Source organism: Sycon ciliatum, chromosome 13, assembly GCF_964019385.1.
Source record: "Sycon ciliatum chromosome 13, ocSycCili1.1, whole genome shotgun sequence".
In the NCBI taxonomy this organism is placed as follows: Eukaryota; Metazoa; Porifera; class Calcarea; order Leucosolenida; family Sycettidae; genus Sycon; species Sycon ciliatum.
The window spans coordinates 6,088,887-6,106,157 of record NC_088655.1 but is presented as its reverse complement, the minus strand read 5'-3'; the positions used below and the strand labels follow the sequence as shown (position 1 = coordinate 6,106,157).

The 17,271-nt window shown below is 46.8% G+C and overlaps 1 protein-coding gene across 1 annotated transcript in view; it reads right to left on the bottom strand.

Moving 5' to 3' along the window:
• Positions 1-1,757: 1,757 nt before the first annotated feature.
• LOC135829788 (streptococcal hemagglutinin-like) overlaps positions 1,758-17,271 on the bottom strand; it is a 43,219-nt gene continuing 27,705 nt past the window's right edge. The window contains exons 13-16 of the mRNA XM_065342171.1: positions 11,005-11,106; positions 7,318-7,416; positions 6,055-6,153; positions 1,758-3,161 (exon numbers count right to left, since the gene is read on the bottom strand). Coding sequence (XP_065198243.1) covers positions 3,072-3,161; positions 6,055-6,153; positions 7,318-7,416; positions 11,005-11,106 — 390 coding nt within the window. The 3' untranslated portion in view covers positions 1,758-3,071. The remainder of the gene's footprint in view (positions 3,162-6,054; positions 6,154-7,317; positions 7,417-11,004; positions 11,107-17,271) is intronic.

Below are 17,271 nucleotides of genomic sequence, written 5' to 3'. Positions count from 1 at the left end.
AATTTTAGTGCGTGGTGCCTCTTATGACCATTGTAGAATTCTCGTTGTCCAACGGTAGGTCGGCAAATGGCACGAATTGTGCCATCGATGAAACCCCAGACTCGTAAGTCTGTTTCCGTTACTTCACGGATGGCACCAGTGTACATATCAAGCCTTGCAGGAGTGAAGTAGGGCCTCGTGAACGGATCCTCCAGAAGGTGACCCCACTGCTCGGTAAACCAAATCAGCGTGGTGTTGAAGATCGCACTCAGCGCCGCTTTGGACCGCCCAAATTCCTCCGTCATTTCACGCAACCGATTGGGATACGAGAGCCGCCTCAAAAGAACCAGAAGGCCCTCCATGCCGCTCCAGGACACTCGGCACCGGCTCGTCATCTAGGCCGGAAATCGAAGGACAGCCACCAACTTTTCTAGTTGTGCCTTGCTGAAGCGGAAACGGCTGATGACAGTCTCTTCATCGAGATCAGCCAGAGAGATTCTGTCGCCAATAGCCTGAATCGGATGAAGCATTCGCCGCTTTGCGTCATCCTCAATGGCAATGAGGAACAGCAGCAACTCCGTTCGGTCCAGATGACCTTCCGCAAACTCAAGGAGGAGAAGCGAATCCAACAAATCGACTTGCTCTGGAACAAACGCAGCCATTGCACATCTCAAAATCTCCAGTCCTCAACTGCTCAAGGTAAAAAAAACTCGATTCGAAAATACTGGACTGCGCGCTGCATGCTGAACCTCTTTTTCGTTCGAATTTTCGCTCTGATTTTCTTTTTGCCATTCGAATAATCAAATCGAAAATTCAATTTGCTGATGCTCCGTACTAACGTCGTCTTGGACCCAGATGGGCACATCGTGGATTTGGATTTCAACGGAATCAGGCACCAGTTGAGTGACGCGCACTTCCACTGAAATGAGATGGAAACCGTTTCGGCAAAGTCGTGTCAGAGCGTCTCGGGAATGAAACGTGGCCTTGCAGCTCAAGTTACTAGTCAGCTGCACGGATATCAGGTCGGTGTAGCCATGTTCAATCAGGGCCTCAGCAACTTCGAGGGTTTTCGTGTGCAGTGGAACGTGGAAAGTACCCGTGTTCCTCTTTAGAACTTTCGGAGAGACCGAATTCCAACTGCGATTTTCACCGGATGTGGGCATTTTGGAACGCTCTAACTATCTACTACCTAATTTTAAACTATCCAGTCCCTACCCTGCTCCAGACCGGCCTGCTGCCGGCTGGCTCCTACAAAACCTGCGAAAAACTACGGAGCTCGAAAAAAGCTAACTGCCCTGTAGCTTGTCACTGCCCAACGGGGGGGGGGGGGGGGGGGTACTTTACGGTACCCCTGCCAGAAACCATGTTCTGTGTGTGTGTGTGTGTGTGTGTGTGTGTGTGTGTGTGTGTGTGTGTGTGTGTGTGTGTGTGTGTGTGTGTGTGTGTGTGTGTGGAAACCTGGGAGTAGTAAAATACCAGTATTTACTACTCGCATGTTTCAGCCCGTTTCCATACTGTACTGGTGTACATACTGGACACGTGTCTGGCGGGGTCAACAAATCAGTACTCGATGGCGTATAAGATACGACTCGAATTTCGCTGGTTTCTGTGACAGACTGAACGCGAGCTTAGTGGGCATGTATGAACCGCAAACCCACCGAACACATCCCATGATGGACCAATGATAACCATGACAACCGCAGCTCTACCAACGTGTCCTTATTGTACTGACGGAAATGCAGTGGAACGAAAAATTAAAAATTAAATGAAATACGGAGGTGGCGTGGCTAATCAATGTGAGATGTAGTCAAGGTTCATTCGTGATTATTGCACCACACGATTCACTAGATCAGGGAATGTGACCTGCAAGACCCCGAGCACATGCCCGTCCACAGCACAAGACAGCAGAGGGCACTTTCCGAGTGGAGTGCAAACTCGCGAGTTGACGGGTTTTTCTCCGCCCCTTTGCGTAAAGCTGCTCAACTAAAGTTGCTCAACTTTACGTAGTGGCTACTCAGTGGGAACCTCTCTCATACATGTATTTCATTGGGTTTCCGAGCTTTCCATAGCTGGAAAATTCTTCACTGAAAGCTGTTTTGCTTCCTCAGAGTTGTACACAGTAAGTATGAAGGGGCTAACGACTGGATGTGCCCAACAAAGAGCGTGAAATTGATTGGAAAAAAATCACCAATAACTCCAATAATATAAATCAGTGAAAAGCTGAAACATTCTACGCAGAGACATGAATGAAACCCATGTAAAATTAGCAATACAAGGTGTGCATTCACTGCGAGAAGGTCAGTGATACTCGTTCCACAAGGATATACATGTACACGTACAGGGACGTGTGCATCAGAGCATGCCAGTGTAAACAACGAACGTGCCAAGGCGTACCACTTCGGTAAACACTGCAGCAGACCAGAGAAAAATGTAGCAACATGCTATGATTAATGATAATACCGGTAGTATCAAGCAGGGAGTAGTAAAATACCGGTATATTATTACCCCCTAGTATCAAGTTCTTGTCTCCATAACTTCCGATGGCGGTATAACAAAATTAAAAAAAAATTGGTGGCCGTTTGCAATGGAAGTCACAAGGCTGCTAGGATACCGAATAGCTTAGTCAAGCGAGCAATTGATAAAAAGGAGAAAATAATGAAAATGGAACTTGTCCACTGCCGATAGGATGGCAATTGATTCTAATTGAGATGCTAGCGACGCACTACTGTAGAGACATTGTACAACTTCTTTGCTAACATTCTAACTTTTCTAGTTGTCCGCAAAATAAGCATTGTAACTTCTAGTAAAGAACTGGGTAGAGTGCAAGAAAATCTGCAACAGATACTTAGAAGAGAAGAGGAAATGGAAGAGAGCTTGTCTAGAAATGTATGGTATCATGCGCTGGCATTGTCGGCTGGGACAGCCAGAAAACACCGCAGTCCTACCTGCCTATTGCTCAAATACATGCAAAGTCATGCATATGTGACGATTAAAGCTCTGGATTCGCCAGAGAAAGATAGCTGCCATGTTGCTACATCTGGCAGGAAATGACCCGCAGTGTGTGCATAGCCACTTTACACTTAGTAAAGGTATCATGATGTCTTTGGGGTGGCCTTCTCCAATAGCTCTACAACCGCATGAAGTTTCCAGAATCTCGCTCTGTCCAGTGGTGTTATGCCATTCTAAACACAAGACAGTTGCAATATACACATAACACACTTATCAGTATATACATCATGTCATACAGGTACTTGTGCAGCTGTACTCCGTGAAATCCCACCCAAAGTGAATTTTTAATTTTGGTGTCATGAACTTCCACAGCCCTAGACGCCCAGAATGTGATAAAAATGCAGCTGGACATACACATATGCAAATTGAGTGATGCAATCGGAACTGGTCCAGGGTGTAAGCTTTGCACTTTAGGCCGGATTTCCATACTCACAACTGTACTTGTCCACTGTCTTAATCCGATCCCTCCCGGGTGATTCAGGAGCAATTTCGGAGTTTGTGTTTTTGCCGCTTGGATTTTTTGGCCTTTTATCCTGCATTTGTAATTTAATATCGTACTAGTAATGCAGGTTCAGGCTGCGTTTACACGACAACGATTGAAAACGATTTGCGTTTACACGACAACGAAGTAGGACCTAAACGGAAAGAAATCGTTCCGTTTAGGTAAACGCAACGAAATCGTTGCGTTTACTACTATCGTTTACACGACAACGCCCGAAAACGATACCTAAACGGAACGAAATGGAAACGCACTTCAAAGTGTTTTGAAACGTTTTCAAAACGTTTTCAAAACGTTTTCGTTCTCGTGTAAACGGTGAAAACAGTGAAAACGATTGGAAACGGAGCGCGGTCATGGAAACCATTCCGCGCGGGACTATATTTCGCGGGAAATACCTGACCTTTGCGACCACCAGCACGTACCAACTCCAACTAACCTGTTACTTCCCGCCCTTGCGCCAAGCCAGCACGTGCTAACTCCAGCCTGATCGCCCGTTTTCCGTTTTCGTGTAAACGGTTCAAAACGATTTGCCGTACTCGTGTAAACGGTTTGAAAACGATTCGAGGCCAGCCCGTTTTCGTTCCGTTTCGTTCCGTTTCGTTCCGTTTCGTTTCGTTTCGTCTCCGTGTAAACGCAGCCTCAGTGAAACCCGGCCAGTTCATGCGGTTGCAGATTCGTAGTACATATCTCGTACGGTATAACTTCGTTATGATCGGGAGAAAAGTTGCTGTAAACTGAATCCGCCCAGGGCCAAACCAAGCGGAGTTTCCCATGCACTCTGCAAATTAAATGGCACTCACGGCGTCTCCGACATGTTGATGTAGAGTGACGCAAGAAACAAAAGTAGGAGGAAGGCATGCAGAAGACTTAGTTTCCGTGCTTCTGTTCTTTGCCCGCGAAACCAGTTTGTGCAGCTGGTATTTACATTGCATGATTGCCATTAGTGTACAGACATACATGTACACTTATACATCGGTTATCCAGACCCCAAAGTTACGGGCATTTCAGGCTACCGGGAAAACTTTGGGCGAGGTTCAGGGAAATGATAGTACTTTTTTGGCGATTTTGTGGAAATAGTGACGACATATGCCGTATTTATGGCCATTCCCCGTCAAAATGTATGTGATTCGGAGTTACGGACATTTCAAAGTTACGGGCAGCGCCCGGATAAACAAGTTATAAGTGTATTATATATTGTCGGATCACTGTGTCGTTGTACAAATTGGATCAACGCCCAGGATGTGGTATGAATGCGGCTAGATGTACACATAATATGAAAGTGCAGTGATGTGATCGGAACAGGTTCATGATACCAGTTTTGTGCTGTAGGTCGCATTTCAGTGAAGAGCATTGTACGTCGCTGCCTTAATCCAATCCCTCCCGGGTGATTCAGCGGCAATTTTGGAGTTTGTGCTTTTGCCACTTTCAAAACGGATGTTTTTGACTTTTATTCTGCATGTGTAATTTAATATCGTACTCGTAATGCAGGTTCAGTGAAACCCAGCCTATTCATGCGGCTGCAGATTCGTAGTACATACTGTAGAACAGGTAATTTAGCGACTAGTTTTATTTTAGCGTTTTACCATTGTCAACCGGTTAGCGACGTTTTATTTTCGCGATATGCAGCGATTTTACTCACGGATCACCAGTGCACTACTTATGTCTAAACGGATTAGCGACTTGAAACTTTAGCAAAAATGAGTTGAACGCTAAATTCGCTAGGGTTTTTACGTCGCTAAAATTACCCGTTCTACAGGACCTCGTACTGTGTTACTGTCTAATGATCTGGAGAAATGTTTCTGTCAACTGAATCCACCCAGGGCAAAACCAAGCGGAGTTTAGCATGCACTCTGCAAACGGAATAACACTCACGTCGTCTCCGGCATGTTGATATAAAGTGGCGCAAGAAATAAAAGGAGGAGGAAGGCATGCAGAAGTCATAGCTTCCATGCTTCTGTTCTTTGCTCGCAAAACCAGTTTGTGCAGCTAGTGCACCTAAACCCTACGTGAGGGTTCTTGTATGGAAATCCTGTATTCACATCTGGAATACTCAAGGTTCTGTATGCACAGCCTACTATTCACGAGGATGGAGCCTGCGCTGACCTAGCCTGCAGCAATGTAAGATACAATATACATGTAGCTCGAAATACTTTTCTGTTTTCAGCTCATGCGCCTGAAGTCCACCTGTAGACTCCTCCCGAAGTCGTTCCGAGTTTTAATTACGTCGACATCCTAACCCTTAATACGTGTAATGGACGGAACATAGTAATCATTGTTCCGTCTGGAACCGCTCAGGTGAAAGATTCTGGTATGATGGCGTCTCTCAAGAATATACCAAGCAATGGGAGCGTGACGATTTTGAGAACAATAGACACAACACCCTGGGGCAAAGGCCTGCACACATTATAGTCGTGAGGAGGCCGTAAATGAACATTTCCGGTTAAGACAGGATTTCACTCGATCGGGTGAAGGTCAGGGAACACATGATTTATCGTATGTTAATTGTACAGTGTAAACACAGAACAGGATTATCCTGGTTCATAACACTCAATGTTACTGTGCTTTACCTGATTCTTGATGTAACAGTCGGCCCCTCCAGCGATCAGCGCTTGACACACCTCGAGGTTACCTCTCCTGGCGGCATCGTGCAACGGAGTGTCGCCACGCTAGATGCACACGCAAGAAACAACAGTACAGGAAAAAAGTCTCAATGGGTTTGATTGTAGAACACAGTCACAACTGTAGATCAAAGCAAAACAATTCAGAGTGGAATTCAACAGTTGGTGGATATGGTACTACTTGTCTGGTATTTACATTGCATGATTGCCATTAGTGTACAGACATACATGTACACTTATACATCGGTTAACCAGACCCCAAAGTTACGGGCATTTCAGGCTACCGGACACACTTTGGGCGAGTTTAAGTGGAAATGTTACTACTCTTTTGGCAATTTTTGTGGAAATAGTGACGACATATGCCATATCTATGGCCATTTCCCTCAAAATGTATGTGATTCGGGGAAACGGACATTTCAAAGTTACGGGTAGTGCCCGGGTAAACAAGTTATGAGTGTATTTCATATTGTCGGGTCATTGTGTCGTTGTACAAGTTGGATCAACGCCCATGATGCGGTACGAATGCGGCTAGACGTACACATATGCAAGTGCAGTGATGTGATCGGAACTGGTCCATGGTACCAGTTTTGCGCTTTAAGTCGCATTTCGCTAAAAAGAATTGTACGTCGCTGCAATAATCTGATCCCTCCCGGATGATTCAGCAGCAATTTGGGAGTTTGTGCTTTTGCCACTTTCAAAATTGATTTTTTTGCCTTTTGTCCTCCATGTGTAATTTAATATCGTACTCGTAATGCAGGTTCAGTGTGTAATTGAATCTCAGGCATTCCGTTCCCCGGGACGCAGGACACACAGGACAAGACTGGTTTGTTACATTATGTTATATTTACAAGACGGAAAAGCAAACTGCTCTGACATCCTAACCCTTAATACGTGTAATGGACGGAACATAGTAATCATTGTTCCGTCTGGAACCGCTCAGGTGAAAGATTCTGGTATGATGGCGTCTCTCAAGAATATACCAAGCAATGGGAGCGTGACGATTTTGAGAACAATAGACACAACACCCTGGGGCAAAGGCCTGCACACATTATAGTCGTGAGGAGGCCGTAAATGAACATTTCCGGTTAAGACAGGATTTCACTCGATCGGGTGAAGGTCAGGGAACACATGATTTATCGTATGTTAATTGTACAGTGTAAACACAGAACAGGATTATCCTGGTTCATAACACTCAATGTTACTGTGCTTTACCTCATTCTTGATGTTACAGTCGGCCCCTCCAGCGATCAGCGCTTGACACACCTCGAGGTTACCTCTCCTGGCGGCATCGTGCAACGGAGTGTCGCCACGCTAGATGCACACGCAAGAAACAACAGTACAGGAAAAAAGTCTCAATGGGTTTGATTGTAGAACACAGTCACAACTGTAGATCAAAGCAAAACAATTCAGAGTGGAATTCAACAGTTGGTGGATATGGTACTACTTGTCTGGTATTTACATTGCATGATTGCCATTAGTGTACAGACATACATGTACACTTATACCTCGGTTATCCAGACCCCAAAGTTACGGGCATTTCAGGCTACCGGACACACTTTGGGCGAGTTTAAGTGGAAATGTTACTACTCTTTTGGCAATTTTTGTGGAAATAGTGACGACATATGCCATATCTATGGCCATTTCCCTCAAAATGTATGTGATTCGGGGAAACGGACATTTCAAAGTTACGGGTAGTGCCCGGGTAAACAAGTTATGAATGTATTTCATATTGTCGGGTCATTGTGTCGTTGTACAAGTTGGATCAACGCCCATGATGCGGTACGAATGCGGCTAGACGTACACATATGCAAGTGCAGTGATGTGATCGGAACTGGTCCATGGTACCAGTTTTGCGCTTTAAGTCGCATTTCGCTAAAAAGAATTGTACGTCGCTGCCTTAATCTGATCCCTCCCGGATGATTCAGCAGCAATTTTGGAGTTTGTGCTTTTGCCACTTTCAAAATTGATTTTTTTGCCTTTTGTCCTCCATGTGTAATTTAATATCGTACTCGTAATGCAGGTTCAGTGTGTAATTGAATCTCAGGCATTCCGTTCCCCGGGACGCAGGACACACAGGACAAGACTGGTTTGTTACATTATGTTATATTTACAAGACGGAAAAGCAAACTGCTCTGACAGAGACGAACAAGAAGACTGACAAAAGGACTCTCGACTACAACATCGCGCATGCTCATATCACACATGCACGCAACTAGACGAGACAGTTTGGGGAATGCCATCACACAGGAAAACAACACATCATTTCACAACATCTGCCCCCTTGATGACATTCCACAAAATAATAAACCCACACCACGACCACATGCACAACAGCAAAAGGAACCACAGCAGAACAGAAAAACGAAAACCAACCATCAACCTAGAGCTGACGCTCTATAATAATATCCGGGCCACGAAACAGGGCCAAACAAAAACCTAGAGCCGACGCTCTACAACCAGGCCACGCCACACAAGGCCAACCGAAACACGGGAGCCGAAGCTCCAACAACATAATAACATGCGCACAGCTGCACGAAATAAATCTACAACAAAAACAATGGAGAACAACAGAACGAATAGAAGAGGAACAGACCGACAACAACCAAACTGAAACAACACAGCAACAAGCAACGAACTGAACAGAGAGAGAACAACACAGCGAGCAAGACAACAAGACGAACAACCAGGACGACACACAGTCGGTGACGCCAGACTCGTCCACTGTTCTCTGGGGAGCCACGGCCACACGCTCCGCCGCGGTTCCTGCCGTCTCAGGCTCCAGTCCACAGTGACTGTTCTAGTCCATCACCTTCTCTGCCTCCTCTCCGCGTCGTCTTCCGCTCCCACCAGCTCTTCACCTCCTCCGCTCCCAGGCTCTGTTTACTTCAAAGTAACAAGTGAAACCCGGCCTATTCACGCAGCTACACATTCGTAGAACATACCTCGTACAGTGTTACTGTATAATGATCTGGAAAAAAGTTGCCGTCAACTGAACCCGCCGAGGGCCAAACCAAGCGGAGTTTAGCATGCACTCGGCAACCTGAAGGGCACTTACGGCGTCTCCGACATGTCAATGTACAGTGACGCAAGAAACAAAAACGGGGGAAGGCATGCAGAAGTCTTAGTTTCCCTGCTTCTGTTCTCTGATCGCGAAACCAGTTTGTGTAGCTAGTGCACCTCAACCCGACGTGAGGGTTCATGTAGGGAAATCCTGTATTCACATCTGGAATGCTCGATGTTCTGTATGCACAGCCTACTATTCACGAGGATGGAGCCTGTGCTGACCTAGTCTGCAGCAATGTAAGATACAATACACATGTAGCTCGAAATACTTTTCTGTTTTCAGCTCATGCTCCTGAAGTTCACCTGTATACTTCTCTCGAAATCGTTCCGAGTTTTTCTCCTTCGACATACCAGCCCCTCATACGTGTAATAGATGGAACATAATATTGTCCCGCATGGATCTTGCTCAAGTGAAAGGTTCTGGCATGATTGCGTCTCTGAAGAATATACCAAGCAATGGGAGCGTGACCGATTTTGAGAACAATAGACACAACACCCTGGGCCAAAGACCTGCACACAGTGATGGGGTGAGGAGGCAGTAGATGAGAGTTTTCCGGGTATGACAGGATTCCACTCGGGTAAAGGTCAGGGAACACATGATTGTGCGTACGTTATTTGTGCAGTGCAAACACAGAACAGGATCATCCTGGTTCATGACACTCGATGTCACTGTGCTATACCTCATTCTTCATTTCACAGTCGGCCCCTGCAGCGTGCAGCGCTTTACACATCTTGATTCTACCTATCCTGGCGGCATCATGCAACGGAGTGTCGCCAAGCTGGAAGCACAGGCAAGAAAAACTCCATAGCTGGCTATCGTCTTATCTTGACGGCAGTTCACTCCAGTGCATAGTTGGCAGGCAGACTTCTTCTCTCTGCCCAATCTCTGCAGGGGTGCCCCAGGGAAGTATCTTGGGCCCTACGCTGTTTTTAACCCTTTGAGGACTACCCAAAACCACCTGGATTCCTACCATTTTCAGGCGAAAAATCGATATTTTCAAAAATTGATCTAGTGTCATAAAATTTGGTTCTAAAGAGACATAGACATCAGTAGGCAACAAAAACCAAAGTTTCTACATCTTATATTCATTATAGAGGTCAGAATGGTCAATTCAAAATAGGTGTATGTTGCGATTTTCTCAAAAAATCGAGATTTTCAAAAATTGGATATGGTGTCCTAAAGTTTGATTCTAAAGAGACATTGATATCAGTGACATCCTCAGAAAAGTAAAAAGGATCACACTGTTCATCCTCACTATCGCTGCTCATAAAGATAATGCCGAGGGCCTCAGACAAGGAGACACTTGACAGGTTACGTGCCATCGGCACTCTCAACAAAGTAACAAGTTAGTTTCAAATTCCAAATAATTTCTCGATTGGCGCATTCTCTGAGTATACTCAAATGTGGCCGGTTCTCCACGGGACCGACGCGGATCGACTGCGACATGTCTCACCTTGACGAAGAATCAGATCGTACTCGTCTGAGCAACATATGAGCGACTACCAGCACCTAAAAATATATCGATATCGCAATTTTCTCAAAAACGGATATACTCGTCTTTAGGAATCCAGCTATACCTAAAAAAAGGGATATATTCGTCCTTCGTTCTCAAAGGGTTAATACACGTGAATGAATCTGCCGATGTTCTTGATGGCAATGCTAAGCTTGAGGCCCACTATTCTATACAGAAAGTAGCAAAGACTATGGTATGGCTGGATCAACCAAAAACTGACTCTGCTCGTCCTGGCTACTCTTCAGGGAAATAATAAATTGGTTGTGATTAGTTAGCATCAGAGCTAATGATCCATACATTATATCTTCCTGTGCTAGTTTACCCAGTCACGGCTACAGCAGTTGACGTCGGCTCCACTTTCCAGAAGTGCAGCGATCTTCTTCAGATCACCTTGTCGTGATGCAGATAGAAGATCGTCAGACATCTACTAGGGAAAAGGAAATCAGCGAACGTACAGAACAATTTTCAAACCACTTGCATGATCCATATTGTAGTAACGTTATCACATGACTTCTTCAGCTCTTTGCATCCTCTCGTTTCAATTAAAGATGCACTACCAGTTCCTACCAGTTCCTACAATGCCCATTCTGAACTATACATACCCAAGATTATCTTGATCATTATGCTGTTGGTCATAATGGATGCGTTATGCTCTTATAATATGAGCCCCAGCCAGCAGAAACCTGAACATGTGTAATTTTTTCAAAAATTATTTTTTCGCTCGAGATTGATTCTACACTATTAATCATTCAAGTCATCAAGTTTGGTGACAATCTGATAAGCGAAAGCGTGTAAAATAGAGTTTGAAGTCACACAGGTCAAGATTCCGTACAGTTGGCGCAGCATCCATGCCCAGTGACTCCATGCAAGTTGATCCTACAGTTTCTGATTGTGATGTGGAACAGGTACATGTAAGTAAATAGAATGCAAGTCAGGCTTGCCCTCTTGGTGCTGCAGGCCCCAGTAGTTCAGAAGTGTGACGATATTCTGTATACACCACTACCTTCTTTACAACACCAGAGTGCAAAACGATGATTGGTGGCTGGCCTTCCAAATTGTGTTCAGGGAACTCTGTGCTGGCAGTTTGAGCGTTGTCCCAAAGCTTGCCATACTGATAGATGTACTGACCAATACCAATGACATCCACTCCCTTGCACACTTTCACTCATACCATGATTTCAGCATAATAGTACTTCAAGTATTTCAATGATATGAGCGAATATTCGCGTTTTGTAGCACGTGAAGATGTTGCCCCAAAGCGTTCAGCCGGTTTGACTTTTTAGGAATCCCCTTTCTCAGCACAGGCAGCAGCCAGCTTGGCGTCGTCTGGCAAGGTAGAGTACTGATAATACTACGCTCTGTTTTGCGCCGTGAGAAGCCCTCCATCAGTGTCTGCAACATCATTGTTGTCGATGTAGAAATACGGATCGCTCAGCGGGTCGACATTCAGCTTCTCCTCGCAGTCGCTATTACTCCAGCACTGACTATCGTCGCCACCAGTATCCAGTGTCGATTTTATGAGGGCTCTTCGTTCCTATGAATCATGATGAGACTCGCCACTGCTGGACAAACTCAGCGAGATCGCCACCAAAGAAATAATTCCGATCGCGAACTAACTTTCAGCGCCGCTTCGTACAGGGAGTCTCACGCTGACAACTCTGGACCTAAGTCCTTGTCGCGACACCTGTCGCCATCGCTGTGTCTAAACTCAACCTCCGTTTGACGAGCTCTCTCACCTAGCGCTAAAATCGATTGACCAGACTCATTTGAAGACACTTGAAACTCTTTTGACAATGAAGACACCCACTCGATCGAAAAAGAATCTTCAAAAGCCAGCTCATTGCGCGTCCCAAACTTTGACGTCACATTTTGATGATTGATATCAAGTACACAAGTGCTGGTTTTCGCTGGCCGGGGCTCATATATAATTCTGAATTAAGAAAGGGTTTGCTTCCCACACTGGATGTAGTGAGCTGGCCAGAATGTAATGATTACTGGAATGACAAGAGACTATAACATACAGCAGTGTGAATGTAGCACATCATGAAGGTGTGAGTACGACACATGCAGTGATGTGTAGAATGCAACATATGACAGCTAGGTGGTGTAAGAACAACGCAGTCACTATCACTACATCACTCCTTCTCCCAAACAAAAAGCCGGTGCCGGGGAAAGCAATAGAAGGAATTTAAAAAGAGAAGAAGAAGAGAGAACACAATATGAAGTTTTGAATTTCAAAGCACCCAATGGAGGAAGATAGGAACTCAACTTCAAAAAAACACAAAAAGTTGTCAAGTTGAACTTTCAGAGTGAGTATGATGCATTGTTGCAATAATCTTTTAGGATAAACTGTCTGCGTAGAGCCGTGCCTTCTCAGTAAATTTGATATGCCGTCCGGAGCGAGTGACTGCACCATCGACGAATGAGCGCTTGCCGGAAGCAGCTGGAGTGTGTTCCTTCGGAGCAGGCTGGCTTTCACGTGCAGATGAAGGTTGAGAGAGCGGCATGTTGTGGCATGGCGAGCCCGGAGGCAGATCCACAGACGATAGACATGCCGAAACAGCACCTGGCACTGTAGACTGACCAATCCGAGCAGACTGTCCAGTTCCAGTTCTATCTGGTTCTGGCACTGAAGGCTGACCGATCCGAGGAGCCGCCTGTGCTGGCGCTCGCTGAAGGTCCACCTCATGACGGCTGAAAGACGGGTTCGCTGACGACATGGGTGGAGAATCGTTGGGGCGATGCGGTGAAACAAACTCTCGTACATGCTGCCTATTCCTCAGTAGGTAGCGAGAGCCATCGGTCACTCCTACCTGACGGCCGAACTGGTTCACCACGGTCCATGACTGAGACTTGTCGCAGTACCCGTCCTGCACAGTGACTTTTGTGCCGGGCCGAAGCTCAGAAAGCATTCTCACGCCACGTCGGGAGTCGTGTTGTGCAGACATTTCAGCTTTTGCTTTCAGCTGGTGCTGGGGATTCACAACGGTGGGGTGGAGTTGTGCCGGGACTCTTGTACGCAGTGGTCGAGAGAACAAAGCTTCACTTGGTGATGTACCGAGCATTCTATGCCTCGAACATCGAATGTCAAACAACACTTGGTTAAGACGCCTCTGGAAAGGGAGATGTGGCTTAAGAGCAGACAGTCTCTCCCTTAACACTCGATGCAGACGCTCCACCATGCCATTCGAGCGGGCATACCTTGGGCTGGATCGTACATGTGTAATTGTAAGCCGGCTGAGAAATGAAGACATCTCCCCAGACACAAACTGAGGGCCGTTGTCCGAAACTAAAGTCTCGGGAAGACCAAATGCAGAGAATACCTCATCAAGTTCATTGATGACAGAAGCTGAGGTTGTCGAGCGCATTATCTTCAGAATAGGGTACCTGGAGCCATAATCGACTATGGAGAGAATCGAGTACCCCTCAATGGATACGATGTCCACTGCCAGCTTTCTCCAGACGCCAACAACCTCAGTTGGTTGGAGCTCTTGCGCATTATTGGTACGTCTCCTCCAGCATTCAGAGCAGCGTTCCACGTATGTGCTTGCATCCTTAGTCATTCCTGGCCACCAGACTCTCTGGCGCAGGGTGTCTTGGAAGGCCTCTTGTCCAGGATGTCCTTCGTGTGCTAGGGTCATGATCGCTGTTCGTAAACCTTCAGGAATAACGAATCTGCCACCGAACATTAAGATGCCATCTACCACTGTCAGCTGATCACGGACGAGATAGTAGGGGTGCTCCGGTGGCAAAATGGCAAGCCACGAATCATACAGTACGCGTTGAATCACTTTGCTCACTACTGGATCATCTTGTGCAGCACAACGAATGTCTGCAATGCCTACTGGAGCGGCTTCCAAAACTAGGCCAACATACTCATGGAGAGAACGCGATTCGGCTGGAGAAGCATCAGTAGACGCTACCGGGGCTCTGGAAAGTGCATCAGTACAGAAGAGCTCCTTCCCTGGAACATGCTTGAGGGAGTAATGGTACGGCATGAGCGCGACTAACCAGCGCTGCAATCGAGGCGGCACATCGTCAAATGCCTTCTGCACAATCGGTATGAGAGGTTTGTGATCAGTGTACACCTGTACATGACGACCCAGAACATACTGGCGAAAACGGGTCAGTGCAAACACTATGCCGAGCATCTCGCGCTCCATCTGCGAATATCGGGACTCTGTGTCCGTGAGCGTGCGGCTGGCGCATGTAATGGGCAGCCATTGTCCCGCCTTGCTTTGCTGCCACAGAATAGCTCCCAGACCAGAAGGTGAGGCATCGGAGCTGATTGCTGTCGGTACGTTTACATCCGGCTGGAAATATGCAAGTGTTTGCAATGAAGAGACTACAGCTTGCTTAGCTGTGGAGAACGCTTTGAGAAGATCATCGTTCACAGTGAATGGTTCACGCTTCATCAGCTGGCGTAACGGCTCTGTGGCTTCAGTCAGGCGAGGAACAAACTTTCCTAAGTACGTGACCATACCCAAGAAGCGGTGTGCATCCGCTACAGTCTTTGGGGCGGCCATGTCGGCGATAGTGCTTAGCTTGCTGCTGTCCGGCTGAACTCCATCTCTGGTGAACGTGTGGCCCAGGTACTTGACCTGGTCTTTGCCGATGTGCCACTTGGCCCAGTTCAGCTTGAGGTTTGCTGCCTTCAGGCGTTCCAAGACACTCGCCAGGCGAGCATCATGCTCAACTTGATTCCTTCCGAAAATCAATATGTCATCTATGTAGACAACAACACCCGGCAGGCCAACTAGAATATCCGACACCACTCGCTGACAGATTTCAGGGGCGCATGAAATACCAAACGGCAGTCTCTTGAATCGATACGATCCACAGTGAGAAGCAAACGTTGTAAACGATCGTGATTCTTCCTCCAGTAACAGCTGGTGGAATCCCGATTCGGCATCCAACACTGAGAATACTTGTGCTCCTGCTAACTCGCTGGTTATTTCGTCTACCGTTGGGAGAGAATGGCGTTCTCTAATGATGGACTTATTCAGCTGTCTATAATCCACACATAACCGGAGTGTACCGTTAGACTTACGGACAGGCACAACGGGCGAGACCCAAGGCGATGCCTCCTTCACGGGCTCAATGATGTCAGCCTTAGCCAGGCGTGCCAACTCCTTTTCTATGTCGGCTTTGGCGCTAAATGGAGGGCGACGAGCTGGTTGGGCTACCGGTCTAGCGCTCTTGTCCACAGTGATAGAAACTGGAGCAGTTTCAACAAGACGTGCTGTATCTGCCATGTGTGCATTCACAAGCAGTTCCAATTGTGAGATGACATCTTGTCCAAACAATACAGAACGCTTGCCAGCCGGTACAACGAAACATTCACAGAGAATGGTGTTGTCTCCTACAGCAATATCGACGTCCGCCATGCCAAGAGTCTTCACTTCGCCACCGTTCTATGCTCGAAGTATGCGGTCACTTGAGCGGGTAGGCTGCACCACATCATCCGTGAGAATGGTGCGTGTTGCTCCGGTGTCAAGCAATCCCTCACATGGCTTGCCATTCACCATCAGTGTCATGGTGAACTGGCCTCTGGCTGCCTTATCGCTGCACGCGAAAATAGAATCATACACCACTTGTGCAGTGTCACTGTCTTCCTCCGCATCCACTGCATTGGCTTTGTTAGGCTTGCGTGAGAGACAAACCGCTTCGAAATGGCCAACTTTCCTGCAGCTGTTGCAACGGACATGTGCTGCTGGGCAGAACTGCTTTCCATTGGCATGCATTCGACCACAGTACTTGCAGCCAGGACCTTTCGTCATTTTCCTCTTGAGCTGGTGCTTGGGTTGACTGCCTGACACAGCCGCTGTGGTCTCTGGCTTCACACATGCTGCTACACTAGGTCCTGGTTCACTGTTGTACAAGTTGGAGTCCAAAAGTGATGCTTCCATAGCAACTGCCTTCGAGAGAGCATCCGCCAAAGTCAGCTTAGGCTCCTTCAATAGTTCGCGCCTCGAGTCTTGCGACCTCAATCCAGCAATTAACTGGTCGCGGACTTGAGTATTGACTACAGTGTCAACATCTGTCGATGCGAAACTACACAGTTCCACTTTCTCTCTCAGCCGACTCATGAAAGTTGAAACCGATTCGTCCGGCAGCTGCCTAATCTGACGAAACTTGTGCCGCTCTGACGTCGCATTGATGGACGGTCGAAAATGGCAACGAAGTGACTCAGTGAGGGCTTTGTAAGTGTCTCCCGGGTTATCGTCAGTTGCATCGTCTGGAACGGGAACGACTAAACCTTTGACGATCCTCCTGACATTGAGACCGGCGAGATTCAAGAAAAGGCACTTCTTGTCTCCTGGGTCCGTCACTTGGCAGATCTTCATATAATCATCGACATCTTCTAGCCAGAGATTGAAGTCTGCGCCCGTATCTCCACCATAGCCAGGAGAAAATTCTTTCGGAGGTCGTCCCTTTGCCATAGCGTCAAGTTGTTTGAGCTGTTCACTGCGCCAGTGTAGTGAGCTGGCCAGAATGTAATGATTACTGGAATGACAAGAGACTATAACATACAGCAGTGTGAATGTAGCACATCATGAAGGTGTGAGTACGACACATGCAGTGATGT